General features: G+C 37.0%; 1 protein-coding gene across 1 annotated transcript in view; it reads left to right on the forward strand.

Moving 5' to 3' along the window:
• Positions 1 to 335: 335 nt before the first annotated feature.
• The window catches only part of SPTLC1 (serine palmitoyltransferase long chain base subunit 1), a 34201-nt gene continuing 7504 nt past the window's right edge, over positions 336 to 27032 (forward strand). Inside the window, exons 1-12 of the mRNA XM_068176864.1 lie at positions 336 to 446; positions 2079 to 2186; positions 9252 to 9346; positions 13868 to 13961; positions 14414 to 14486; positions 18867 to 18999; positions 20661 to 20790; positions 22612 to 22701; positions 23398 to 23505; positions 24910 to 25005; positions 25289 to 25385; positions 26899 to 26953. Of these exons, the coding sequence (XP_068032965.1) occupies positions 381 to 446; positions 2079 to 2186; positions 9252 to 9346; positions 13868 to 13961; positions 14414 to 14486; positions 18867 to 18999; positions 20661 to 20790; positions 22612 to 22701; positions 23398 to 23505; positions 24910 to 25005; positions 25289 to 25385; positions 26899 to 26953 (1145 nt within the window). The 5' untranslated portion in view covers positions 336 to 380. The remainder of the gene's footprint in view (positions 447 to 2078; positions 2187 to 9251; positions 9347 to 13867; positions 13962 to 14413; positions 14487 to 18866; positions 19000 to 20660; positions 20791 to 22611; positions 22702 to 23397; positions 23506 to 24909; positions 25006 to 25288; positions 25386 to 26898; positions 26954 to 27032) is intronic.

A 27032-nucleotide genomic window follows, 5' to 3' on the forward strand; every position in this document is an offset into this window, starting at 1 on the left:
GACCAGATGACCGGCCGTGGTCCCTTTCCAATCTGACCGATTCCGAGAGTCAGTGATTCTCTGATCTCCCCAGTCTAGCCTCGCTCGCTGTTCATGCTCGCCACGGGACACAGCAGGTCGGAGCGGTGACGGCCCGGGATGGCCGGGGGAATGCTGCGCACGGAGCCCGCTTCCCGGACGGCTTCCCTGCAGGCAGCCGGGCCCGCGCCCGCCGCAAGGGGGCGCTCAGCGCCGCGCCGGGCCCGCGCCCGCGCCCGCCGCAAGGGGGCGCTCAGCGCCGCGCCGGGCCCGCGCCCGCGCCCGCCGCAAGGGGGCGCTCAGCGCCGCGCCGGGCCCGCCCTGGCGCGCGTGGGCGGCGCGGCGGAAGTGGCGGCGCGGTCATGGCGGCGGCGGCGGGCGTGGGGCAGCAGTGGGTGCTGGTGGAGATGGTCCAGGCCTTCTACGAGGTGCGGCCGGGCAGGCGTCCCGAGTGGGGCGACGTGAGGGCGGCCTGGGGAGCGGGGAGGTGTCGCCGCAGCTGCCCCGGGAATGGCGGCGGGGGCTGGTGCTGGGTGCGGGTCGGTGCTGCGGGGCCGGGCTGCACTCGCTGAATCGTGAGCAGGTGTGAGTGCGCCATGGCTGTATATTGAAAATATACACGCACGTCTCATTTCTCCAGGTTTATAAAACGACATTTTAGGCGTGTAGCAGAGCATTAAGCCTTAAGGTTCACAGGATTTTACTGGGGTCAAGGTTTGTAACTTACAAATGTCGTTTGCAAAGGAAGAAACGTAGTTTAAATGTTTGGGCTTGAATTCCCTCCTGGAGGACATCGGCTGTGCGTGTTTGTACCCAGGCTTTTTTTCGTGATGTTAAAAAGGATGTCCTGATGATACGCGGTGTTTTTGTGTCCCTTCCTTTGTCAAGGGGTGGTAACTTCTAAAGAATGTATGCAAGATTTGCAGTCCAAATACAGAAATGCTTAGCTAATGAAGCAGGTAGCACGCTCTAGTGCACTGAATCCAGGAGAATTGTAGACACTGAAAAGCACAGAGACCTCAGTGGGAGTATACTGTGTGTTCTTTAGATGTCAAGTCATATGTATTGTGTATATATTCTTAATGTGTTTGGTACACAGAAGAGTACTCTGCAATAGGTAACATTTGTTATTTGAAGTTTGATGTGCCATAGGACTTCACTGGTTTTAAAAGCTTGCATCCAATTTATTTTCGTTTCTGGATGTATGGTAAGTTCTGCCTTGTTGGCAGGTCAAATACCACCAAAACTGTTGATGTGTGGGAGGCAATTCCTCTGACTTGAAGAGGGAGTGTGCTGGTTTGTGTGCACTTTTAGTCTTTTAGAAATAATAGACAGGAAGCTTTCTGAAATGGAATAACTAAACTCATCATTAATACTAGGTGTCCAGTAACTCCACGTCTACTTCAAATTAGCTGTGCTGCCAGAGAAAACTGATTTTCATCCCCCAAGCACCCAAAGAGGATAACTTTAACTTGCATCAGCTCTGGTTTGCTTTGTGTATTCCAACACTTTGTGTCCACACAAGAGAGTAAAAGACACAAGGACAAAACTAGTTGAGCTGACTCAGTTGTTTTATACCTGATCAAAGTGCCTGTTAAACTGACAGAAGCTGGCTTTAAGAATAAAATTGTCTTTCCTTGTAAATACTGGCTGTCCTTGCTGTGGACTGTAGGTTACAAAGATGGAGAGTTGAAGTGGATTTTTATGGATGACACAGGCTTTCAGGGTCTCAGGATACTTCTGCTTGTTTTGAAAGCTGCCTGCCTTCATGGGTGCTGACTGGTGCAACCTGTATGACTTAACTGCCTTTACTCTTGGTATTCAAATTATGTGTATGAACAACAGACTAAATCCATTCAAACTTAAGTTAATAGCTACAAGTAATAGCTGCAAAACATTCCACTTTCATATAGTTAAAATTTTTATTGATTTAGAAATATATCAGCTGATGATCAGCTTTGGGTTTTTTTTTTCTGGGTGTGGTAGTAGGGACAAAATGTTGTGTCACACTGCTTGAAATAGAGTTCTCTCTAGACTAATTTTTGTACTTTTGTTTTCAGGCTCCAGCTTACCATCTTATTTTAGAAGGAATTCTAATACTGTGGATAATCAGACTTCTTTTCTCAAAGACATATAAGCTTCAAGAGAGATCTGATCTAACACTTAAGGTATGATGAAAAAATATTTCTCTTTAGAGAAACAGTTTAGAGTAATTGATGTATTGGGTGTTGAACTACTGCTGCATTACAAATGGTTCTGCTTTTTTTTCTTTAACTTCCAAGAGTGAGTTTACTTTGGACTCAGGAACTGCTTGTTGCTTAAACACGTCACTTTGTGCTTTTAAAGTAGCACTGTGTTTGAGAGTCTGAGAAATAAGAAAACTGATATGACAGTGACTGTTAAGCTATGGAAAGCTGTCATTAGCTCTAGTCAATGGAGGGCTTTATTTTAAAAATGAAAGAGCTATGTGAAAAACGCCCACCAAGCAAAATGAACTGTAAGACTGTAGATGGTAGAAAAATGCTCAAGCTGTATATGTGGTGTCTATGAGTTACAGCTCTGAGCATTTACAGTAAGTTCCACAAAAATTGTAGTTTAGCAGCAGTTTTCTACTTTTGCAATGTCATCCTGAGAAAATAAAAAAGCTGTACTTGTGAAGACTGGAGTTTCTTCCTGACCTCTGGCTGTAGACTATCACAAATGAGTAAAGTGTGTTTTGAGGATGTCCCTGGAGTAGTTTATTTGAGTTTCACAACAGTGATACCACTTATAAATAGGATAAAATAATGAAATTTCTTAATGGTACTAAAGAAAGTTTGTGAAAGAGATTTATGGGTATTTGTAATGGGTATATGTAATTTCCATCTATGTCATGTGTTTGCATGCTTTTTGATTTTATTCTCACTAATGATGCACATTAAGGATGCATGCTAAGTGTAATTCATCAATGAACAGGATGCAAGGACTGTAGGCACAAGTCTATAATTGTGAGCAAAACTGCAGGCAGTGTCCTCATTTGGGGAGCACTTATTAAACAAGCTTAGAGTGTTCTAGAGGACACTTCAGCAGGTATTTATGGAGACAGCCGACATGGTTTCACCAAGGGCAAGTCCTGTCTGACCAACCTAGTAGCCTTCTGTCATTGAGTGACTCCGTTGGTGGACAAGGGAAGGGCTACAGGTGTCATTTACCTGGACTTGTATAAAGACTTTGACATGGTCCCCCTTGATATCCTTCTCTCTAAATTGGAGAGAAATGGATGTGATGGTAGGTAGATAAGAAAGTGGTTGAACGGTCTCACCCAAAGGGTAGAGGCCATTGTCTCTGAGTCACAATGGACATCAGTGACAGGTGATGTCCCTCAGGAATCTGTCCTGGGATCACTGTTATTTAATATCTCAATTAATATCTTAATTAATTTAATACCTTAATTAATGGCTTAGATTATGGGATTAAATGCACCCTCAGCAAATTTGCACATGACACCAAGCTGAGTGCTGTGGCTGACACACTTGAGGGAACAGGAAAAAAGTGGGTCCATGGGCTGTGAATGGTATTGCAGCAAAGGGTTTGACTATAAAAGACACCACTGGCTTGTTACCTTTATCTTGATGGCAAAAAAAAAAAATAGCATGGGTGAAATGCTCTTTGTTGTGATCCTGTGTTCAAGTTGGCTAGCCTTGAAGACTGTGAAAATTCGAGTAGCTGACTGTATCACTGACCTTTGAAGATGGAAGTAGTGATTGCTTTAGGAAGAACTATATTTGGAAGGGCAAGTCTTGTCTATAGGTAGTTCACTGAAAGTACAAATAAACACAGCTGTGTGAATAGTGTGAATACATCTTCTACAATTGGAGGAGTTAAGCAGACTGATACATCAGAGTCATGGAATGATTCCATTTCTCTTTCTACAGTGTAGATAATTCTTGTGAAGAGAGCTTATGTATTTTGTGTAGGGGAATAGCTGTAAACACACAGAGACATGCCTTCTTCTTAAATTTCATGAAAAATCTGCACCTAATTGGTATTAGTCTGTGTTGTGGATTAACCCCAGTGGGCTTGAACATTGCTCAGCTGCTCACAAAGCAAAGGAAGAGTAAAAGCAAGAAAACTTGTGAGTGAATGTAGAATTATTTAATAAGCAAAGGAAAGTGTAAGACAGAAAACAAGACAAGTAATGTCTCATGCACCATCTCCAGTAGATGGACCAGTATCAGACAGTTCCCAAACAAAAGGTGACAAAATTCCTTAAAACCCATCTTCTCCTTTTTACTGCTGTGTGACATCATACAGTATGAAATCTATTTTTGGTTAGTACAAGCCTGATTGTGTCCTTTCCCAGTCTCTTGGGCATGCACCAGTCTATTCACTGTGGGAACAGAGTGTGAACTGTGCAAAGGCTGTTCAGCAAGAGATACAACTTTAATGTTTTACCAACATTGTTTTGGTCATAGCACTGTGTGAGCTGCTATGAAGGAAGTTCCCACCATCACAGCCAGTCTGTTTCATACAATATGGGATCCCATACAGTCAGGCTTCTGTGTGTGTGTTTATCTACATGTAGAAACATGCCAGCTGTTCACCAAGGAGACTGCTATTGGTTTGCTTTCTGTCTTGTTCTAGTTTGAGTCATGCTGTGGTGTCCAGTCTTTACCACACCAGAAAGAAATATTAGGTTACTCAGGTACAGCCACTGGAGACAGGCCTGCTCAACTGCACACTACCTTTGTGCCAGCCACTCATGCAATGGTACTGGAAGTTTCTTTATGAATTACTGTTGGGAATGGTGCCAGAACAGAGCTGGCTCCAGGTAATATTAATGAAGAATACAATTACTGCACAGCCATCTTAGTGATCTGTTAGGACAAGTCAGTCCTGGGGAACAAGAAGGAAATTATATGTATTGTGCAACCTAGTGCTTCTAAAACCGTGAAGAAATTCACCCTGAAGTTGGATTCTAGATTCAATTAAATGTGTAGCAAGAATACTGCGAAATCCAGTGCAGAAATCACCTTTCAACTTGCTAACTCTTATGCTTTGGTAATAGTGTTTGTAAGTTCTCCTACTGCTTCTTTTAGAAAATAGTATCTCCCAAATCATTAACTAAAAAGGTGGAGTGGTTCTCTGATACTGTAAGTTCCTGATAGTTCAGTGTTTTAGGAAACATAAATAAGTCTGTGGCCATACAGGGTGCTAGACATAGATTCTTATGGGCTTTCACACAAAGTAAAATTTGGAGAATGTGACAGTGAGGACTGGAGTGGGCTGTGGAAGTTTGCATGGCAGCATTTAGCTATGTGTGAAAAGAAGGTGCCTTACAAGTCTGTTTGTCTTTTACTTTGCAGTAAATGATAATGATACTGAGCTTTTACCTCAAAATTTCTGAAGCACTAAGAGTCACATCTTCCCATTCGCTGCTTCGCATTACTTTTCTCGGCCCTGGTCAGCTCCCGAACGCCCGGCTTGGGCGTCTCAGCTTCTCGTCGGGGCCGGGGCTCACTGCAGTTCCCGGGCGCTTTTGCTGCCGCGCTCCGGGGTGGGCTGTTGGCCGCACTTCGCCGTTGGCGCGAGGGAAGAAGCAAAGAGGCAGGGAATTCGTCCAAATCCGTCCGTGTGGCGGCTGGATGCTTTATTGGCTGCGAGAGCTGTGGTGGAAAAGCTGCAGCCGCTCCCAGCTTCACACGGACGCATGCCGAGGAGTGAGATGAAATAGGGGTGGGACAGGGCGGGCGGGGAGTCCTCCCGCCCAATGGGTACAGACATCGTGGTGATGACGTGTACTACAGCAACCAATGGGAACACGGCAAGGGCGGACACGGGGCTTTGGGGCGAGTGGGACCGCGGGAATGGGGAGACGGGCACGGAAACCGCACTAGGGGAATACCCAGGAGATGCACGAGGGTACAGAGAACTGGAAAACTAACAAAGAAAAAACCCATAATTTGAACCCAAACCCAGGATGCAACACCCATGGGAGGAAAAGTTTTTTTCTTTAGTTTTGGAATTTCCACTAAATTGCAGTAGTAGCATGGCATGCATTTTTTTTTTTTGTGTGTGTGATACTAGTGAGGAGGCTGGAAAGTTCCTGTTGGAGACAAATGTTTAATGTGTGGCTGAGAAATACATTGACCTTGAGAGCTGTTTTGCAGGAGCAGCATTCGCAGACTGATCAGATGTTGTTCTATAGGGAATAGCAGAGGTAGCCTGCTCTTGTTAAGGTTTTCAGTAATTCTGAGCAGAGACTCCCTAGGTAGGTACAATTACTCTTATGTATGAGCATACATACATACTTTGAAAGAAAGAAATTTCTAACTGGCATGCCCATTATTTGCACCAGTTTATTCAGTTCTGTTACATGAGTCTAGAAAAACTGTGAAATTAAAGACTTATTGGAGGACCAGTAAATAAAAGTTTTTATTAATCTTTTGATATTAATGTAGAATATGTATGTGTGACATTGTTTCAGAACACTAGTGCTAGCTAAGAACTGTTTTCACGAACAGAATTGCTACCTTTTCTTAAGAACCTAGGTAAACAAGGCATTATTTATTTTTAAATAATTTGGGTTGAATGTGTTTACACCCAAATATTTTCCTTACCCAAGGTATATGGCAATTAAAAAGTAAAATCCACAACAGAATACATCCACCCATTGTATATGTACATGTGGTTATCTATGTTATTTAGATAAACAGATTTTAGATTTTTTTTGTATAAATACGCACAAACAAATTGAAGATTCTGCTACATGTAGGGTTAGGCTTCAGAGAGCCAGAAAGTTCAGAGTCCAAAGGTTACTTGGGCTGGAAAAGTCATGCCTAGGAGATCACAGCAAGGTACCAACATTGCTGCCTCCACACCTTTCTAATATGGGACACCCATAGAGGTGGGGACTTCAGCCTCTGCACCAAGCTTCCATTACGGTTAGGATTCAGAAAGCCGGAAAGCCTAAAGCTAAATGTATAAAAAGGTATGTATATGATAATTTATAAAATATAGTTATAAGCATTTTACAGATTACATTTTCATGTTTATTATGTATTAGCAATAAAATAAAATAGCTACACTTTAAAATGTTATGTATATTTTATTTATTGCTTATTTAAATTAAAAGTAATTATATAAGGGCAAGAGGAAAAGTTAAGGGATGAGTTCACGTACACTGCAGTCCAAGAAAGTGCAAATTGAAAGTTTTGAGTTCATTCTCTTCAGCAGGTGAATATTTTCAGTGCAGCAAACTAAGGAGAAATATGCAAATCACATGTATATTGAGACTGTTACAATGTCAATTAAAAAGATGGTTTCTTTGTATGTCTGTGAAATTTTATCTGTTTAGGAGGTAAAAGACAAAAGTACTCTGATGTTGGGTTACTGCACAAAAGTCTGCTTTTGCTCTCTCTTTCTGTTGAGGGGAAGAAGGTCGTGTTTATCCTGAACAGTCAGAATGGCAGGCCAGTGTACTGAGGTATTTGGTGAATGGAAGGAGGAAAGGGTTTGCAGTGTCTAGTCTGCAGTGGTGGGTGGCTGGTTTAGATTGAGATTGGTGCTTGTTTTAATCATCAATGTCTCCAGTCCCCTCCTCTGCTAAGAACTGGTGGAAACAGATGATGTAAGATGTGAGTATGCAAATGATTGTCCATGAAAAAGCAAAATGCTGTGTAGTGGATGAGGAGAATGAATGTGAAGTAGAATTAATGAAACGGTGTTGTTTGAAAGGACAATTACACTTCAGTATATTCTAAGTTACGTTAAGAGAAAAATTAGGATGTTGCCTAATGTCTCATTTGTGGCTTGTAACCTGTGCTGTTGAGTTTGTGTGCAGCAAATATTTTAAAGGGAAGAGTAGAAGCTTCTTAGAAATGAGTGTGAGTGGGGGATAGGAATACTAATTAGGAATTGCTTGTTATCTTTATGTTCATAGATCTTAACTGCAATTGAAATGTGCTAATTTACTGTAGTTACAATGTCCATCTATACATATTTTTTTTCTTTCTGCTAAACTCCTTGACAAAAGTATTTTAATTGAGCTTGTGTCCTCAGTAGCTAAGCTGATGACACTTTGATGATATTTTGCATGCTTAGCTCAAAAATTTGACTTTAATGAAAAAGCTAAGTACATGCTTACACAGTTTTAATTTCGCTTTCTTTGAAAAAAATGAATTTTCTGTTGCCTGCTCTGCCTTAAAGCTATTCAAATGTTCTGTGTTCAGGTCCCAAACAGAATAAATACCATGAGGTCCTGAAGGATCTGAAGTCTTTCCCTCTAAGGCATTTGAAGTCAAATAAAGCTTTTCTTATTTATTCTTCCATAACTGACAGGCTGCACCCACTTCTCACCTGATTTATTCTGCTGCCTAATAAAAACAAAACTCAATAAAGCTCCCCTGCTAAAACCTCAAACCGAATTGAAACACAACACCAACCAACAGCCCTGTGCTCCAAAATGAACGCAAAACTCTTGTTTCTATACATTAGGGATTTGGGGCCTTTCAACAACTACTGCAGGAGCAGAGTGAAGGCTGTGTGAGCATACGTCCCGCTTTATGATTGTCAGAAGTCTTTTTTGAACTCTTTTGGCAAGGTATAAGATACTACTGGGCAACTGCAACACAAGATGTGGTTTCCCAATAGCATCAGCCAGTCTATGTTGGGACTGGGACTCTTGTTGTGGGTTCTAGTTTAGATAAATATCCCATCCTGCTTTTGCTGACTTAGTTTTCATCTGGATCTGAATAAGGCTGTTGTCTGTTTTTTTAACTGCTTCTGCTAGCACAAGGAATGTTTGGATGGGAGAGGACTGCATAGTAGCAGCTTCTGGCTTGCAGAGCACCCTTAGTGTAAAATTATGTCTTTGATTTTTTTATTTTCCACCCAGATAGTAATATGGTATAGAGATGCCCACTAGTGTTGTGAGGTGAGGATGGAATTTTCTTTCTTGGGCTATGGTTGTGATTTCACTCTAAGATTAACCATCTCTTGAGTATAATATAAGATCTTTAATACACAGACACATCTGGTCTGTGTTTCTTTATATCTTATTCCCTTTCCGATTTCATAATTGTGAGCCTCTCATTTAAAGATCCTGAGATAATACCAATTTTAATTGTCTCAGAAAGGTAATGTGTACTAGTATACATTATTTCTAATACAATTGTTATCAATTGTTTATTAATGAATAATGTATTTTTTAGGGGAATTCCCTTCTCAAACAGTATTTCTTTTCTCCTGATCAGGAAAAAGAAGAGTTGATTGAAGAATGGCAGCCAGAGCCTCTTGTACCTCCTGTGCCAAAAGATCACCCAGCTCTCAATTACAACATTGTTTCAGGGTAAATGTAACCAAAATTACTTCTGTTTACTTATTTAAACTCAAATACTTGATATCCATATTCTACAGTATATTGCTCATTAAGCATTTATATATCCTAAAACCTTTAAGAAATGAATTGCATTTTTAGAGAGCAGGACCAGTTTGCCTCTGAAGAGGTCTTGGTTACAAAACTAAGACCGTTATTAAGACTGTGTTACTAAGACAATATTTCTTATTTTAAATGTTATCTTTTTTTTTTTTTTTTCACTACTGGGGGTGGGAGAAGGAGTATTGTATCTTTGCCTTCATTGTGGTTTTCTATTGTTTGGTATTAATTTGTTTCATATTGCCTGAAAACATGGACTTAGACCTCCAAAAGTAGATACCGCCTTCTTATATCATCACTAATCACTTGAAAAGAAACTTTGTGTGTAGCTGCTTGGCACTTTTCTGTGGTTTCACCCCAGCCAGCAGCCAAGCCCCATGCAGCCCCTCACTCCCCCATCAGTGCGACTGGGTATAGAATTTGAAGGGTTGTGGGTTGAGATGAAGAGTTTTACAGGGAAAGTAAAAGCCATGCAAACAAGCAAAGCTAAGCAAGGAATTCATTCAGTGCTTCCTATGGGCAAGCTCAGCCATCTCCAGGAGAGCAGGGCCACATCACATACAACATTTACTTGGGAACACAAATGACGTCACTCCAAACGTGCCCTCCTTCTCCTTCTTTCCACTGCTTTATATATTGAACATGTCATGTGGATGGACCAAAGTGTCACTTTGGGTCACCTGTCCTGGCTGTGTCTCCTTCCAACCTCCCATGCCCCTCTAACTTTTTGCCAGTCCGGCAGTATGAAAAGTAGAATAGGCTTTGGCTCTGTGCAAGCCCTGCTCAGCAATAACAAAATCATCCCTGCATTCAGCACAAATCTAAAACACAGCCTCATACTAGACATTGTTAAAAAAATTGACTCTACCCCAAATCCAGCACACACTTCATGAAAAGTTGTTTTTCTTTGGCCAATCAGAATTAGAAATGCTGGATGGTAAAGCTGTTCTGTGAGGAAATTTATGGCTCAGTGTTGCTTTCTTATGTTACAAGGCTTTTAAAATGACTTAAGCAAGAATCACATTATTTCAGAAATTGCTTTGAAGCTTCTTTTTACAATCTTCAGATTTGCATGTCACTAGCTTTTCCTTGGTAAGCATTCATAGTATCTTCCTACTGACACTAATAATTTGCAATAGTTTAGTGTCATAGTGAGGTCCATTTTGATGGTTCTACTACCACAGAAAAATCTGCCATGTAAAAGTGATGCCTGTTTTAATTAACAGTGATGCGAACAATTCTTCTGATATTCTTCAGAATTTTGAAATAGGCTGTACTGTAGAGTTAAAGGAAGTGTTGACTATTTTAAAAAATAGAACAAATAAATATTTTAGAATTAGTCAGAAAATGTTTAAGTTATTAGAACTTTCTAGTGCTTATAGCTAGGAAATGTATTGTGACAAAATGTTAATGTATTGTGGCTATTAAACTCAACAGTGGCTGTGGGGAAAACTTGATATTTGTCTTGTAATATTTAAGCTGCCAACTAACTACTTCCCCACAAGTTGCTCAACAGCTGTAGACTGTAACTTTGACTGTAAACTTGAAACATGTTTCAGAGTTAATACAGGAAGAAAAATGTCTGCATCCTGATTTCAGCTCAAGAGCATTTCTCCTTTTTTAAGCAGGGAGACCCTATTTATTGAGGTAGTCTTCTTTCAGTTATTTTCACATTTCATTGTGTAGCATGAGTGATGATTTACAAAAATTCTAATCATAAACCAGTTTATATTTGAAGGAAGCTTTAAAGGTTATCTCGTTTCTACTGTTGCCATTTGGACACCTTCAGCTAGACCAGGTTGCTCCAAGCCCCAGCCTGCCTTGTCTTGAACACTTTCAGGGATGGAGCATTCACAGCTTCTCTGGATAGCCTGTTCTAGTGCCTCAGGACTCTCACTTATCTTTGTAATACCGTGTGTTTACGGTAGTATGTGGGGATTATAAAAGCTCATAACCACTACAGAAAAACAAAGTATTTCAGTAAAAATTTTGACTTGCTGTAAGGCAGATTTTCTCCTCCCTCAGCAGGCTGTGCAGTTTGTACCCTGCATTCATAGTCTCCTTTCTGCATAATCAAGTAATGTTGCCAGATGATGAGGAAAGCCAAAAATTCAGACATATCCTAATCAAAAAAGTGATCCATCTTGAACCAATGCTGAAGAAGGTACCCACAACAGCTTTCAGCAGTTCAGAAATTAGTTACTCCTTGTGGTAGACTTTCTGAGAGCTAATCTATGCAAGATAGCTTAGTTGTATGAGATCTCACTCAGAAAATGTAGATCTGTTTGCCAGAACAGTACTTCTGTGACTGATTTTTTCAATATATGAAACACTTAAATGAGAGGCCCAAGAATGGTAGGCATGCTATCAGTCTTTAAAAGACATTTTCTGAAGGATTTGCTTGCAACTTCTTTGAATATAGCTTGAAATTATATTTTTATTTACTGTTTAAGCTGGATCATTCAGTATCTCGTAACTGTTGTTCCTAACTATGATACCTAATGAGCTGTTATACTAGGGGAAGGGAGATACATGAAAAGATAAAAATATCTAGTGGTTCAGGGTTTTCCTTCTCCAAAGACTTACTCATGTTGCAAGACAGGGTTTATGATGTCATCAATATCCACGTTTTGGTTATAATTATTCACTGAAATACCTTTTCCATTTATGTTTTTGTTATTGTTTCTTTAGAAGTCTGGGTAAAATTCTGATAGCAAAAGGTGGTCAAGATTTCATGAGGCCTACAGCTTTATACTGGCCAAGTTATTGGTGAACATAGGTGTGTTTTCTAGGTTTGAGAGATGGAGCTGTGAGGCAAATTGTTGTAAATTTACAGATTTGATAGTATCCTGGTAATATATTGAATCTCATGTTATTGACTAAATGTATATATATGTACAGGTCTGCTCTGGTGAATATCTCTGAAACAAAGTAATTGTTAGGACATCCAGACTTTGGTACAGCTCATTGAAGACCTAGACAGAGGAACAGATCCAGCTGTGTTTTTAATGGCAGTCAGTTCCCCAAGACAGGTTGCTGCACATTTCTATAACGCTTCTACTGTGCAGAAGATGCACGGCAGTAATGGAGGACAGCTCCTTTGTGGGGACAGGTTCAACCTTCAAAAGATGCACATGCATTGTGTTAGTAGAGAGCTTTACAAAGCTGTTTAGTAAACTTTTGCAATTGTTTAGTTGAAGCAACATGTGCTGAATTTTCTCAAGTGAACAGATACAACATGAGATCATGGAGTTTTTTTAAGTGAAGTTCAGGCAGCTCAGAGTTTTTCTTAACTTGCAGTGAATAGCTTGGACTTAAAAGTTATTTGCTTTGCACACCAAATGTACCCATTGAGATATTGTCAGCCACCAGATTTGGAGCAGCTGTATACAGGCATTTGATATTTGAGAAGCCCTGTTTCATTTTGATGAAGAAAATTGCTCAGTGCTAGTTTTCCACATGGAAATTACTGTGTGTGAGGAATAGCATAGCATAGAATAGCATAGAATAGCATAGAATCTCTTCTGTTTGACATCAGATATAGAAATGGGCAGACATAGGGTTTTGTATTTGGCTTAGTTTTGAGACTTCTTAATGGTCCAAGTGATAAATGGAAATTTTTGAACCTATTGTATTGATGTGTATAATTGCCAAAACAGGTTTGCTTATAGAATACAGTATACAGATATGATGCTTGTATTTAAAGGGATAATATTTTACTTATTCCAATTTTTTTTTTTTTTTTTTTTTTTGTTGCCGTTTACCTAAATCACAATTTTTTTAGGGCAGAAAATTTTTGCCCTTTGGTTCATGTATATTATACTCTTGTTCATTTGCTAGTAGTGTGTGTTTTCAGAATTTGTTTCCTGATTATATAAATTACTCAAACCATTACAGATTAAACTGAATTGGAAACTTGAGATGATAGCTAATAAAATAGTTTCATCCGCTTACAGCTCCTATCTACATTTCAATAGCCGTATCAGTAGAAGATAGGTATTCTGGGGTTGCCTTGAGACAAAAAACCATTGGTTTGGAATTAATTTTTCATTTGGAAGTAAGAGCAGTGAGGTATCCTTTTCATTTTTAGCACTTCTTGAAAATAGATATCACTTTGCTTTTAAAAGAGAAGTTTTATGTGTCTCTTCAGGGGTCATCTTTCTATTAATTAAGTTTTCAACAAGGAATCATTAAATATCTCAAGAAACTAGTTATAGTTTCTGTATTAAATTACAGGAATATAGGTTTTGTTGAGTATATTTGTGACTTGATATTGAACTTAAGTACTGATTGGCAACTGCTAGAAGTAGTCGAAAAAGGGAATCTTGAAAAACCTGTGTGCCTTCTGTTGTTGAAAAACAGAACTCCTGTATTAACTGCTTATGAAAATGACAACTCTCCATTCATAACAATAGGTCTGCAATTGTTTTTCAGTCCTCCTACCCATATGATCACTGTTAATGGCAAGGAATGTATAAACTTCGCATCATTTAACTTCCTTGGACTTTTGAATAATGAAAAAGTTAAGGTGAGTTCTTTCAGTTATTCTATTTGTGTGATTATTCCTCTTTTACTTTGTATGTTATCTCGGGATAAAGAATACAGAAAGCATGAACTTCATCAATAACCTATACTGCGAAAGCAGAAAGTAAGATTATAAATCTGGTAATGTTGTGCTAGTCAAGTTTGTATTTTTACTGAAGTTTAATCTGGTGTACTTACTGCACACCTAGTTGATTATCAAGTTAGATTAGTATTTAATGTCCTTAAATATTAGAATGAGTGATGCTTCAACAATTGTCTAAAGTAGTTTTGAGGTGAAATTAGTTATAGAATTCAGTACATTATTATACTTTCTGTGAAGCAGGTCATCTTACATGATACAAAAAGTCATCTGTGTACATTGGTGTAAAATTGTCAGTGTGAAGTGTATAGGAAAGCTAATGTGGAAATATTTCACGTAATTCTTTCCTATTAAAGAGAGCAGCCCAGTCTTCGCTGAAGAAATACGGTGTTGGCACTTGTGGACCCAGAGGATTCTACGGTACTTTTGGTGGGTAACTTTCTTTGATCTGCCTTTAAAGATGTTTAGACTACTTCGGTAAGCCAGCCAAAATAGTCCAATATATAAGCAAAAAGTTGTTTCTGTTGCTCTGAAGAACAGTTATCCTCTATCATACATTTTACTGTAGTTGTTGAGGATTAGTAGCATTTATTCTTTCTGGCTTTGTTTCTTATTATTTTAACTCTTTTCTTACTCTTTCTAATGCTGGTCTTTGAAAAGAATTGCGAAGTTTATAATGTGTTGTAGTTCTAGTAACTGTAGTAGAAAGAGAAAATAAACATATTAGAATTAAATTAGTCACAGTGACTAAAAGTGTAAATGTAAGTGCAAATTAAACTTTCTACGGGCACCACAAGGTGGCAGTCTGATTTCTGTGATAACTAATTTGACTACTTCTGACATCTAATGTGACTACTGATGCTGTAGCCAGAATGAAGTTTTCCACTACTGATAACGTTAATGTTGTAATTGGGAGATTTTATTACCTGGGCAGGTGTTACTAAGGTAAGGGATTTTTTAAATTCATTTTAAGAAGTAGTAAGTTCTTAAATATTAGATTCTGGAATAGTTCTTCACGGGTATTTTTATATTGAAATATTTTATGTAAGCTAAAGAGTTATACATTAATAGCTGCACAGTTACAGGCTAAAACCATTAACTCATTTTATGAACTTTTCAGTCTCTCCCCCAGAGATGATGGAATTCAGAGGGGGTCTGTACTCAAATTATTTCATAGGGTTAGCTTCCGTAGCCTTGACTTGAATTCGAGACAAACTTGAACTTTTCTTGGTTAATCAAACTAGTTCTATAAGTGACCATCTAGTTGCTATACCTAATTTGATTTGATATGTCTTATCTATCAGAACAGAGTTGAATCTTGATATCAATCTTAGAAATTATTCATTAGCTTAGAACCATAATTTGTTTCTAATTAATGTACTCGTGGCCCATTGATTAGTACAGAGAGAGCTTATAGGGAACTAGATTCCCTCATTGATCACAGTTCAGCAGTGGTCTGTTGGAATTCATATAGGCTTTTCCCTTCCCTCCAAAACAGTGAAGTGCTCAAAAAACCTTGTGGAATAATAATAACATTTTGAATCCAAGCTAATTTTAACTTTTGTAAAGTCTTTCACTTGGTTTGTTTCTAGTAATTATTTGAAACAGACAGGTTAAATTTGATTTTTTTTTTCCTGGTAAGTGAGAGAATCTTCAGGTTGTTTCCTGCCCTCTTTAGAGGGCTAATCCTAAGATGTAAACTGTAGCTTTTGCTATTCATTGGCTCCTGAATTTTTTCAATAAGCACTCCATTTCACAAAGCAAGGCATCTAATCTGTGGCATTGCTACTTCTCAGCAGTAGAGAAGAAGTGATATTATACTCACCCATTTGAGGTATCCTCTTTTACACATAAAATAATGGAGGCTTCATTTTAAATGGTAGAAAGACTCCAGCTCTACTTGTTCAATCTGAAATTGTCTTCCTGTTTTCACCTAACTTTAAATATTGGAGTGTGGCAGGATTATGAACCTATGAAAAGAAACACCTTTGCATTGTGTGCCTTAAACATTTCACACAATTTTTCATGTACTGGAACTCTGGTAAATGGATCATGTTCTGTGCAGAACTAAACACAATTTCCTCTTACATTCCTATGTGGAATTTAACTGATGGTTGTTGATTCTTACAGCTTAGATTTATCCCCTTTTAGGAGCTGATATTTCATATCAATATTAGAGATCTCTATTTAAAATGTGTTATCATTTTTTTTGACTGGAGATTTGGTTCTTCATATCTATGCCACTTTGAAGGTAATTAATAGATTTAGTGAGTCCCTTGTCAAGGCATTTTTTATTTTGTCTTGTATCCCTGACATATGTATCTGTGCCTTTATCCTGTAATGAGCATGAAATATTTGTATATTTACATATACATGAATATTTGTGAATATTTTCTCTATAATTCTCATTTCTTCGGTTCTTGACTTCCATGTGAGCATATACTAGGCATTAAACAGGCATTTCATAACAATTTTTAACAATATTAGCTTTATTAACATTTCATAATTGCATAGAAAGCTGTTCCAGTGTTGTCTTCCTCTGTGCAAATGCACTTCTGATATTGTTTGCAGTTTCATTTAAGCTGGGCTAATCCTAGTGGAGTAACCAGACTAAAAGCAAATCATTGCAATAAAGAAGAGTCAGATAGTATTTGGATTTTATCGCAATGATACTTTAATATTGCCTTAGCACTTTTCAACCTCATGGTTAAACAAAACATTCATACCCTTATGTAATGATATGCTAGATGTATGTCATTTTGAACTTTTGTGTTCTTGCCCTTGTCAAAATTTACTTAGGCTTCCAAAACTTTTTCCTGTAACACAAACCTGAATATATTTGTTAGCTGCCCTTCCTGACAATACTTGTGTTGCCCACTGTTTTTTACCTAGACCTTGCTTAGTGTAATCGTGGTTGTGCCTGAATAAGGCTCAGTGAGAAGGATGCAGTTTCTGACTTTGAACAGTGATGGTTTTGTCATGTTTTTCAGTTAAACTGTGTAAGTGGTCACTCACAACATTTTTCTTCATTAGGTATCAATAGCAGATCACTCAAAAATAGTAGTTCAGTTCTTATTTCCCCTAATTTTTTATTCCCTACTGATGAGGCTTCAAAAATAAACATTTTGGACTGAATGTTGTTTATATTGCATGTTTTAAATGCTATGTGGCCAGTCTGGTTTTTAAAATTTTGCTATTGCTGATCTTTGTTGGGCTTTTCATTCAAAAAACCAAAGGTCATCCCACCTGTTTGGAAGCCTGATTGAAGATTGTTTATTGATCCTGAAGTCCATGTAGCAATGACACGAGAAAAAGACACAAATATTCTGGAAATGGACTATTTGCAATCTCAGTCATAAATAGATGAGAATTCCAGCCAGTATCCTCCCTTCAGAAGTCTTTGGAGATGGAAGGCTATTCTAGATATCATAGATATCCCTGAACATTTGGTATATCTAGTGCAGCTGGATCAAGATAAGAGGGTGAAAAAGAAAAGTTCCAAATAAGGAATGATGAACTGTTTGTTTTCATTTAAAAGCAGTGGGAAAACCATTTTCTTTCTGATCTATTTTCTAATGCCCATGTAAACATCAGGAAAGGATTGTTGAAGATTTATATTTTGCATGCTGTGGATAAAATTGCTCTTTGCTGTGATTGGGAGGTTGTTGTTTGAATAAATACCCTTTGCTTTTATTAATAAATATGTCAGATTACTGTGTACTTTTGGGGAAAGATTATGTAGTATGTTTAGTATGGCAAAGTTGGTATTTATATGATATCTTTCCTTTCTGCACCCCTTCTGTTGGTGTCTGGTTAGAAAGAGCAACAGTGACATAACCATGCTCTAGACTATTGGAAGAATCTTTACTTATAACTGATGTTGCTTTATTTGATTTTAGTTTGAATGAACTTCCAGTAATTGCAAAAAGTTAGCACTTGGCCACTGGTGGTCTTTCAAATCACACAGTAATGATCTCTGCTTGCATTTTAATCTTATTCCCAGTTGACAAAAGGCATAATTATCTGTCTATTGCTAGCAGAAGCAGATAGTGGCAAGAGTGTTAGACAATCAAAATAACAGTTTGTCAGATACAGGTCATTTTGCTTAGGCAGAATACTTAATGTTGTGGCTACCTTTCTGCAGCAACAATCGACTCACCATGCGGTATTACAATTTTTAGTATTTTGATTTTTTACGTGGGTCACTCTGACCAAATTTATTTGGGAAATGCTGTGTGTTTGATTGGGTCAATATATCTTAAGGGTAAATAATCTCTGGCTTGGAGTTGTGACCTTTTCAGTGGGCCAGAGTGTGTTCAGAAGATCGTTTATGACTTGTCTGACAAGAGCAGTGTTCTGTTATAATGATAGCTATGCTTATGTAGGGGAAACATCAGCTTGGAAGGACTGATGATCTGCCAACAGGACCTCATTAATCGCTATAAATTACATAATTTGTTTTCTGACTATAGCAACTGTGCTCTCTAGTCACAGTCCAAGAACGTTGCATCATTTGTGGTCTAATCACAAGTAGATTTTTACAACTTTGATGTAAGAACATTAGAGAAACATGTTGCATAAATATTTTCACATCTGTCAAAACTTGTAATTAATAAAAGGTTACCTGTCAGTTTAAATGAAGCTGGATTGGTTGAAACTGGGTTTTGGGAAGTTACTTGTTTTAATGTTATTCTTACAAATAAACATTCTGTTTGCTTCAATTAAATGATTTCTAAAAGTAATGATAGATTTTTTTTGATAAAAAACAAGCTAGCTAGCTAATATATTTTTGTTTTTTCTCTCAAATAGATGTGCACTTAGAATTAGAAGAACGTCTAGCAAAATTCATGAGGACAGAGGAAGCTATTATATACTCATATGGATTTGCAACAATTGCCAGTGCTATCCCTGCATATTCAAAGAGAGGGGACATTGTGTTTGTGTAAGTATTGTTTTCTAATTGCTTTCTTCTTATTTTTAATGATTCTTAAGCATATTGTTGAACATTTAAAAATATTGCTGGTTTTGATCAAGTAGTACACTTTATAAAACAAAGTTCAAATATTTTTTCTGTGCCAAATATTACAAATCAGTTATTGCTTTCATTGTGAAAGCTCAGATGTGGGCACTCAGCTGCAAAAAAGCAAAATAACTTGTGTATTCAAATACTAATGTAATTCTAATAATTAATTTTCTTCTTAAACAATACAGTTATACTTCTGTCTGCTGCTGGCTTTTCACCTTTCTTCCCGGAGAGTTGTTCCCCTCATGTCTATTTACAGTGGAGTAGTTGGATAAATATTGGTACATATTAAAATGACAGAATAGTAGTTATGCAGAAGCAAATAAATTATTTGGCAGGCCTTGTATCTGGTACCTAAGAATAGCCAGGTATGATTTGTCTAGGGAAGATTCAATAGCTGGGTGAAACAATGTAACAATACTGAATTTACTGTGCCAAAGAAGTGGGTTTGGACTTAGTAAGAATTGATGGATTTTTCTTGTCTTCTGATTCTTTCAGTACCTTAGATCTTTAATATACTCAGTGTTTCTTTGACATGCAAATGCTTAACATGAACATTTTATGAAAAATATGAAGAAATACCCATTTCAAATGTAATACCTACTAATTTCTATCACTGCTTTTGTATAGGGATTTTCCCTGGGAGTAGGAAGGGAGTGTCAGTGTGGGGCTCATCTGCCTACTGTGGTTAAATTACAATACAATGGTACTTTTGTATTTGTCTGCCAAAATCTCTCTTTGATGCTCTCTTTTCTAAGTGTAAGGCTTGCAGCCTATTTGACCTCTTTGCAGAAGTTCTTTCATAATTTAATAATGTTTTTTGATTGTCTTTCATTGTCTTCTGGATCAGTGTTTTTGAGACAAATGCCCAGGATTGTGCACACACTACTCAAGGATGCCAGTGTACCCTAGATTTAGTTATCTCATACTTTTTCAGCTTCTCATTGACAAAATATCTTAACTTTATTTGAAAGCACTTGAAATTACTGCATTTAGCATATGCAGGTTTGGTTAAGTTGCCACTTACACAAGATTAATTGACCTTATCAGCTGTGAAATTGTATACCCCAGCATAGTTGGAAATTTGCTGTTCCAGCACTTAAAAATGGGGGATAGTTCTTTGGACATGGAGATATTATTTCTCAAAGGATATTAAAATAGAGGTTTTTTAGTATTTGGAGGACTACAGTTAATGTCACAGGCATATCTTTGCACTTTTTTTCTAAGACCCAGAGCAAAGAAGTGAGAGGTTTCTGGAATGGTTACTGTGGTATCTGGTCCATGGAATGCTGTGCTGAAACTGCTGTCACATACAAACAAAAGGAAAAGTGTAGATTAAAAAAAAACCCAAAACATACTAGCTTGCTTTTAGTGTCTGTAATTCATATAAAATTGAGAAGCTTTGAAATGAGTTTTCAAAATGTCAATAAAATATACAGTGCTTTAAAACATCTGGTTTTGTCTAAACCTTAGTACAAATATCTGCTCAAAAAAAAAAAAAAGGCAAGACCTAATAGCCAGCTTTCTTTGAATAACTGCACCATGTTTAACAAACTTAGAAGAGTTTGCTATATTTACAGAGATGAAGCTGCCTGCTTTGCTATTCAGAAGGGATTACAAGCATCTCGTAGTAACATCAAGTTATTTAAACATAATGATATGGCCGACCTTGAACGACTGTTGAAAGAACAAGAGACTGAAGATCAAAAGGTACCATTCCTTTGAAGAAATATTTGTATTCTTTTCTGCCAGCTCTCCCACATTTTTTTACTGAGTCATGTAATTGAATGGATGCAGTGCTTAAATGCAGTTACTAGGTTTTCATAAGTCTCTATTGAGCAGTTAATGTTGCTTATTTAATTGAGATAATTTTTTAAAAACAGTATTTGTTTATTTGCATTTGTCTTCTTAACTCTTAGAACTGAGCTCACAGACATTAGTAGCAAGTAATATCTTTACTGGCAGATGACTGACATGAGATAATATTTTTCTTTCCTTTAAAAACTATTAAAAAGCTTTTTTTTTTTTGTATCTCTGAGAAATTTATGTAACTTATTTACCTAATAAATCATACAAGTTTACTATCACTTTGAATGCCACACTATAAAATCAGCACAAATATGCCTAGTCCTTTATAGAATCAATAGGGTTGATTTTTTTTCTCAGTCTTCCCCTCTCATGCATTCAACTCTTAAGATGTTCTCGCTCGTGAAAAAATCTGAGTCGATTTGATGGCTTTCTTCTCATTCTGATAGTAGTGCAAAAGAATGTCCAAAAGCAGTTACTAAGATCAGGATCGGAAAGTGCAGATAACTTCATTAAATGAGTTTTAAAATAATTAACTGAGTAGCTATCATGATTGTATGGCTTGTTCGCAGAATGTTGGCAAGTTACAGACAATTGAAAGAAAGCTGATTGTGTGATAAGACCTAGAAAAAGTAAAGTAGATAAACTGCCTATCAGCTTAACATTGGTGTAAATCAGTAACGGATCTGATTAATAGTAGATTTATAGATAACATACTAGTTAATGTACCTTCATGGAAAATACATTTTGTCAGATAATCTTTACATGAGTTTTTAGATGTGGTTTTCAGACTAATTTGTGTAACACATTTGGTTTGTTAGAGCACAGTGCTTTGAGTTAGCTACATGGTTACAGTTTCTTACTGTAATTAGCTGAATGTGAACATATAATTGATGGGCATGAGCTTAATACAGACCATGTGTGTATAACTTAAGACATACTGACTAGAAAAGGGTAGGTCATATCATTAGAGCTGTTGAAGCCTGTAGTGTCTACTGTGACTAGTTTGGTACCTACCACATAGAAAAGTTTCTCAATCTTTTTACAAGAATTGAAAAATGAAAGAAGTGTGACTATATATCCTTGATCAGAAAATATAAATAAGGTTCAAAGGAAGCAACAGAGGAATGGCATTTTAAAACAGCAAAACTGAAATTATACCAATTGAAATTTAGCAGAAACAAGTAAAAGATTTTAATGGTCTGTATTGTATCCAGAGATCAGACAAGGACTTTGTACCATAAGTGTTATGAATACTTTTGCATTTTGTTTTACAAAGGCACTACTTATAAGAGGTTTGTGCTGCATTGTGAATCCTGGTGCTCAAAACACTTGTTGAAAAGTCTTCTAAATGCTTAGAATAATGATGAGTATCAATAGAGACCAAGATTTGTAGTATTTGTTCTGTAGTTACATTGATTGAATTTTATTCATAAAGTTCATATGGATTGGTTATGATTTGTTGTGAAACAAGGCCTCTTAAATCATGTGTAGAAGTCAAAAGCTTTGAAATTATTACACAACAAATAAAGTAAAAAACAAAAGTAGTCCAGTGAGTAATTTCAACTTTTGTTACAGATGAAAATACGAAGTTTAAACTTAATTAATAGCTTATTTGAAAAAGTGGCCATTTCCTTCAGAAAAATCTTCCCTATTAAAAAATATTTAGAGCTTTGGTTTTTTAGTAACAATTAATATAAACTAAAATCATATCTTTCCATGAAGAATCCTCGCAAGGCCCGTGTAACTCGAAGGTTTATTGTAGTGGAAGGATTGTATATGAACACAGGAGACATTTGTCCTCTTCCAGAGTTGGTAAGTGGTTTTAGTTTGCCTTTTGAATTGCATATGAAAATTGCATGTGGCTAATGAAATAGTAGTGTTGCCTACATAGAAAAGGTCTGCATAAGTTTTTTTGTTTACCTTCCTGCTTTCTCACATGTTCATGAAATAGTGATTCCAAACCTCAACCTTGTTTGGAAACTTCTGATTAGGATTCTGAAGCTATTGAGACTTAAAAATAATGTCTGGCTGTGGTCTTAATTTTTATCCTGTAAAATATAGTGTATTTTCAGCTACACTGTATGATACTAGATAGTTAAATAAGGTTATATCTAAAAAAAAAAAGTTTCAAAGAAACCTTCCTAGAAATGACAGTAATTGTGACTCCAAGGAAAATATTTGCTATTCAATATAAAACAGCTTTTTATGCAGGCTCTGTTCTTGTAGATGATGGAAGAAATAGTGTAAAAATGCATAGTCTTGAAAGTACCTGAGAACCCAATAAAAAAAGACGTTTTTTAATATATGAACATTTATGAAACTTGTTTCTAGTATTTCATAGTGGAGTAATTTTGAAGGCTTTTAAAATGTCATAATGACAGAACAGAGCTCGAGAACTGACTTTATGCAGTATTCAGAATGCTGTCCTTGTCTTTCTTTACCTTATCTCCCCCATGCATTTTGTCACCAAATTCTGATTTGTGTTTTATGAAATCTTCTTTGTTTTAGATAAAATTGAAGTATAAATACAAAGTTAGAATATTTTTGGAGGAGAGCCTTTCCTTTGGAGTCCTTGGACAACACGGAAGAGGAATTACTGAGCACTTTGGAATAAATGTATGTACTTTTTTGTTGTGAATGAGAGATTTTTACAGAAGCAAGTTGTGCAATTGTTTCCTAATAGCTATGCTGTTAACAGATAGTTTTGCAGTGTACAGTAAACATTTAAATATAGGAGGTTTTTGTATGTGTATATATATTTAGATCTAGTATTTTTTAGCAGTCCTAGATCTTTGAGGTCTTGGCAGTGTGTGCTTACTTGAAATAATTTTTCTTATCTTTGGTGACAAAGATAACAAAAGAATTTTTACAATGTGTAATTCTATACTTTTTTTGGACACTCAATGAGGTAACAAATACTGTCTTTTCCAGCTACTTATACTTAAAAGTGTCACTCTGGCACAGAAATATTTGAGGTCTTGGAGTAAATAAGAAAAATCTTTGCAGTATATAGCCATCCTATTTTGCTCTATTGCCTTTTACTCCAGTGGGGGAAAATAAAATAAAAATTCTGATTGTTCTTTCAAAGGTGTTATTATAATATTTTACCAGCAGATTCAGCCAAACTATTTTTTCAAGGGTCTACTTTTCGCAGTGTTTACGCAGCAGAGGAGTACTTTGGAAATCCAAAAGGGTATCCTTGCAGCTGCTTACTACCACAGTCCCCTGGGCTGAGGGGAAGGAAGAAGTGCTTTTTGTTGGCCAGTGTTGCAGTGTGGAGCATCTTTCACTTCATTCTCACAGTGTCTGTATTCAGCTTGGAAGTGAAAAAACGCATTCAGGAAACTCATTCTGTCTTCCCCTTTGTCCTGTTGTTTTCACTTAATACCAAACATGGAAAAGAGAAGCTTAATTTAGAAAAGGAAACAGTATTACTGTGATACATGCCAACTGCTGTCTGATTAGTTGATAGCAGCTAATTAGCTGTGTTAAATCCTTTCCAATTAATTGACTTTTATGTTAAATTAATTTACAGGCAAAATCTTTTGAAGCCTGGCAAAACGAAATATTTGTAGCTAACAAGTGAAATAACACAATTGTGTCTCTAATGTTCTATTTTAATTAGATTTATGCTTAATTTTTATCACATTCTACCTCCTAATGACTACAGTGGGGCTACTTATACTTTTTAAGGACGCTGCCACACTGACTGCATTGTGGAATTATCATTAGTATCTAAATAATTTGTTTTATCTGTTTGTGTTCTTCACATTGCAGTGCCTGGAAGAGAGAGATCAATGCAATTTATTTACAGGTCCATAAATCTCAATTTCTGAAATGTCCTTTCTGTGTTGATTAAACTTATTATTTCAGTTGTACTTTCATTTCATGATGTCATGATTTGGTGGATCTTCTCTAGTAGTCATGGTAATATAAAACTAGATGTATCTTTAATAGATTAACTTTTAGTCTTGATACAATCAAAAGCATATTTTAATAATTTGTTAATTTAACTGACAGATTGATGATATAGATCTTATTAGTGCAAACATGGAAAATTCACTGGCTTCTATTGGTGGATTTTGCTGTGGAAGATCTTTTATTATTGACCATCAGGTAAGACAGATCTCTTTATTAATAGTCTGGCACTACTAGTTACTTATATGTGAGAGTTAATTATTAATATCCATTTGCAAGTATGATGTAGGTGATTGTGCTGTATTTGATTTTACACAGAAACTGTCTGGTTCTCTGTGAAATACTGTAGATAAATTGGAGACCTACTTTTAAATCCTTACATTTACCTGTAGGTGTGGAGGAGAGGTTTTTAATATGTACGTGAATTAACTTTTAAAACATTGCCTACATTATTATAATTTTTTTTCCTTTTCTCCCATAGCGATTATCTGGTCAAGGCTATTGCTTTTCTGCCTCCCTACCTCCTTTGTTAGCTGCTGCTGCTATTGAGGCTCTGAATATTATGGAGGATAATCCAGGTATATAATTCAGGACAATGTTATCCGTCAGTCTTTCTTCACTCCAAACTAATAACTTGTACCTCTCCCTTCTTTGATTCCTCACCTTTTTACTCTGATGTCCTCTTTTTTTTTTGCTAATTAATTTTACATGCATGTTTTTTCTTCATGGTTTTTTCTGCTCTGCTTTTCTTCTTCAGTTTTTCCATCCCTGTCTTCCAGCTGAAAATAAGCAAGTTATTTGAGGCTAAGAGGCACACAGATGGTTTTTAAAAAGCAAATAAGAAATTTTTATTTTGCTGTTTAGATCAGTGATAGGCCTCTTTGCCTCTTCCTTAAAACATATTCCTTCAGCACAAATGAGGAAATAGGAAGTTAAATAGAAACAAATGGTAATACATTTCCTCAGGACAGAGCAACCCTCTCCCTTCCACTTGCACTATATAATTAGGTGTTTTTTTTCCTTCTCTAGTTAAGCATTCAGGCAAGAGCCTGAAGTCTTCAGAGAATTCAGGAATAATCATGATACAAACTGCCTTTGATTTGCAGGACCAGATACAGGGCATTTCTATGAAGTTGGCAGGCAGAAGCTTCTGCTATAGGAGTCAATTACAAAAGCCCTTAAAGATCATCTAGTTCCAACACCCTTGCCATTGGCAGGGACACCTAGACCAGGAGTTCTATCCAACCCAGCCTTGAAAAATCTTTTTGCTGACCAGTAATTGATGCCAGACCACAGCAGTGCCAAATCCCAGCCACTGGAACACCTGGGAAAGAAGTTTTTTGGTTTTTCTTTTTGTTTCCTTTTTTAAGGAATTGGAGAGAGGCACATGAGGGCAAAATAGGCCAAATTGTGAAATTGTGTAAATTTGGTTTTAACCTTCATTTCCATCAATAGATTGGAAGACATCTGCAGAGATAAAGTATTTAATTTGTGACAAATAAATAAAAATGACTGGGTAGCCCACAACCAGTTGTCTGAAGTGAAATAGAATCAAGAAAAATTAAGAGTAAGTTAAAGGATTGTTAGATATAGTGTAGGGTTAGCCTTCACAAAGGAAAAGAGCCACAGTTTGCAAATCCAGGAGTCAGTTTTCTCTTTGAGAATCTGCAGTGAATTGGGAAAAGGCTCAACAAGCAGAGTCTGCATGGCAATAGATATTTATGGATTTTTATAAATTGGACCTGCCATTTCAGTCCCATTACAAAGTGTTTATGTCATCCCTTCCATATGGTCATGAACAGCAGCAGCTCCATATGCAGCTGGAGTAATGAGATAAAGGGAAGTAGTGCATTTGTCAGGACTTAAAAGCTTGCCATTTCCTGGCAGAAATAGGAATTGGGAGCATTAAGAAGGGTAGTAAAGAGACTTATTAATTCAATGGATATACATACCTTAGTTTGATTCCAAATGCTATATTTGAAAGCTTAGAGAAATGTAAAGTAGAAACAGGAAGTCTAAGCCCTTTTTTTGTTGTTCTTTTGTTTTGGGTTTTTTGTGTTGTTTTGTTTTGTTGTTGTTTTTTGTGTATAGATATTTTTCAGACTCTCCGGGCTAAATGTGAACGGATTCACAAAGCTTTACAGGGGTAAGTGTGGGGTTTGGGGCTTTTTGGCTTTTATTTGGCTATGCCTTTATAATGTGAACTTTAAAGAATCTCTTATTTC

This window comes from Anomalospiza imberbis, chromosome Z (assembly GCF_031753505.1).
Source record: "Anomalospiza imberbis isolate Cuckoo-Finch-1a 21T00152 chromosome Z, ASM3175350v1, whole genome shotgun sequence".
NCBI classification, from domain to species: Eukaryota; Metazoa; Chordata; class Aves; order Passeriformes; family Viduidae; genus Anomalospiza; species Anomalospiza imberbis.